This window comes from Nicotiana attenuata, chromosome 9 (assembly GCF_001879085.1).
Source record: "Nicotiana attenuata strain UT chromosome 9, NIATTr2, whole genome shotgun sequence".
Classification (NCBI taxonomy): domain Eukaryota; kingdom Viridiplantae; phylum Streptophyta; class Magnoliopsida; order Solanales; family Solanaceae; genus Nicotiana; species Nicotiana attenuata.
The window spans coordinates 38,340,706-38,342,042 of NC_031997.1; the positions used below are offsets into that span (position 1 = coordinate 38,340,706).

At 30.6% G+C, this 1,337-nt stretch overlaps 1 protein-coding gene across 1 annotated transcript in view; it reads right to left on the reverse strand.

Moving 5' to 3' along the window:
* LOC109232663 (glutamine synthetase-like) overlaps positions 687-1,337 on the reverse strand; it is a 55,005-nt gene continuing 54,354 nt past the window's right edge. The window contains exon 7 of the mRNA XM_019398419.1: positions 687-749. Within this exon, the coding sequence (XP_019253964.1) occupies positions 687-749 (63 nt within the window). The remainder of the gene's footprint in view (positions 750-1,337) is intronic.

Consider the following 1,337-nt stretch of genomic DNA (forward strand, 5'->3'; position numbering starts at 1 on the left):
ATTACTAACAAAGCTCTGTAGTAGTGCGAAGGAATCTGAAATTGTGCATGAAATTCAAAAATAATCAGATTTACAAGTGGTAATTAATAAAGAGCACAATTTTAAAAGTAATTGTAATTTAGCCACTTTTCATGTAAAGATAAATCTGAATGAAAACACTGTTTAAAATCTAGAAAATATTCCAGCATAATATACTGGAATTCCAGTATAATATACTGGTCCAGCATAATATGCTGAAAGTTCATAAACAGGTGCTCGTGTTGCACCAAAATAAAGGCTATTTTTCAATAACTTTACAAATGCTGGCTATTTTTTAATGACCAGTCCGAAAACTAGCTAGCCCGTGCTATTTTCACGAAGTTGTCGGTGAGGTTCTTCGGTGATCCGTAAAATTTGGTTCAGAATTGTTAGTCGGTGTCGAAGATCCATCCGTATTTCATGTATCTCACTTGAAGAAGGATAAGATCCAGACCCTCCGTATTGCGCAGGTGATGGATGAATACTGAAAGCAAATTTGTAGCGTCGAATGGTCAAAAAGAGAATCGTGCATAAATTAAGCAAAAGAATACAGATGAGAGGAACTAAATTCACTAAGATGTTTCATTAATCAAAAGAAGAAGGGAATAGCAAAATAAGCTCATATTTATTTATGATATTAATTAACAATATAAACTATGCTAATCAACCTAAAATTTGTATATAAGGTCCTTGTATGGTTCCTCATCTTCAGAGTAGTGATTGATCTCAGCCTGCAAACCATAAAACCAAGCTCAATCAGAAACACTTTAAACTACGATTAAAGCTCAATATACCGACCCTTCCGTCAAAATTTTATTTTTTTTCAGTACTGCAATTGCTAATTTACACAGAAAAAGAAAAGTTAAAGCGTGTTGCTGCTGTTGTTAAGATAACCTTTAGTGCTAGAGAACTTTCCAATTTATTTGAACATTGGAATGAAACTGGATAGTGAGCACTCATGCTTGGGATTGAGGCGTAATAGTTCTTATCAAAAAGTTTGTAGTACGTTACTTATGTAATGACAATTCATCAGGTCACCTAAAAGATAATTATAAGTGAATGTCTATGAAAAGTGAAATTAGAATAACCTAGAAAATAAAACAAGTAACCTGCTACAACATGTTACAAAGCACTGATAGTTTATAATTGCTTTTACGCACACTAGGAAAAATGACATTGTATAGCCGCTGTAAAGATAATAGCCGAAAAATATATAAAATTTGTATATTTTTGTATATATAATATATATATATATATATATATATATATATATATATATATATATATATATATATATATATATATATTATATTATACTA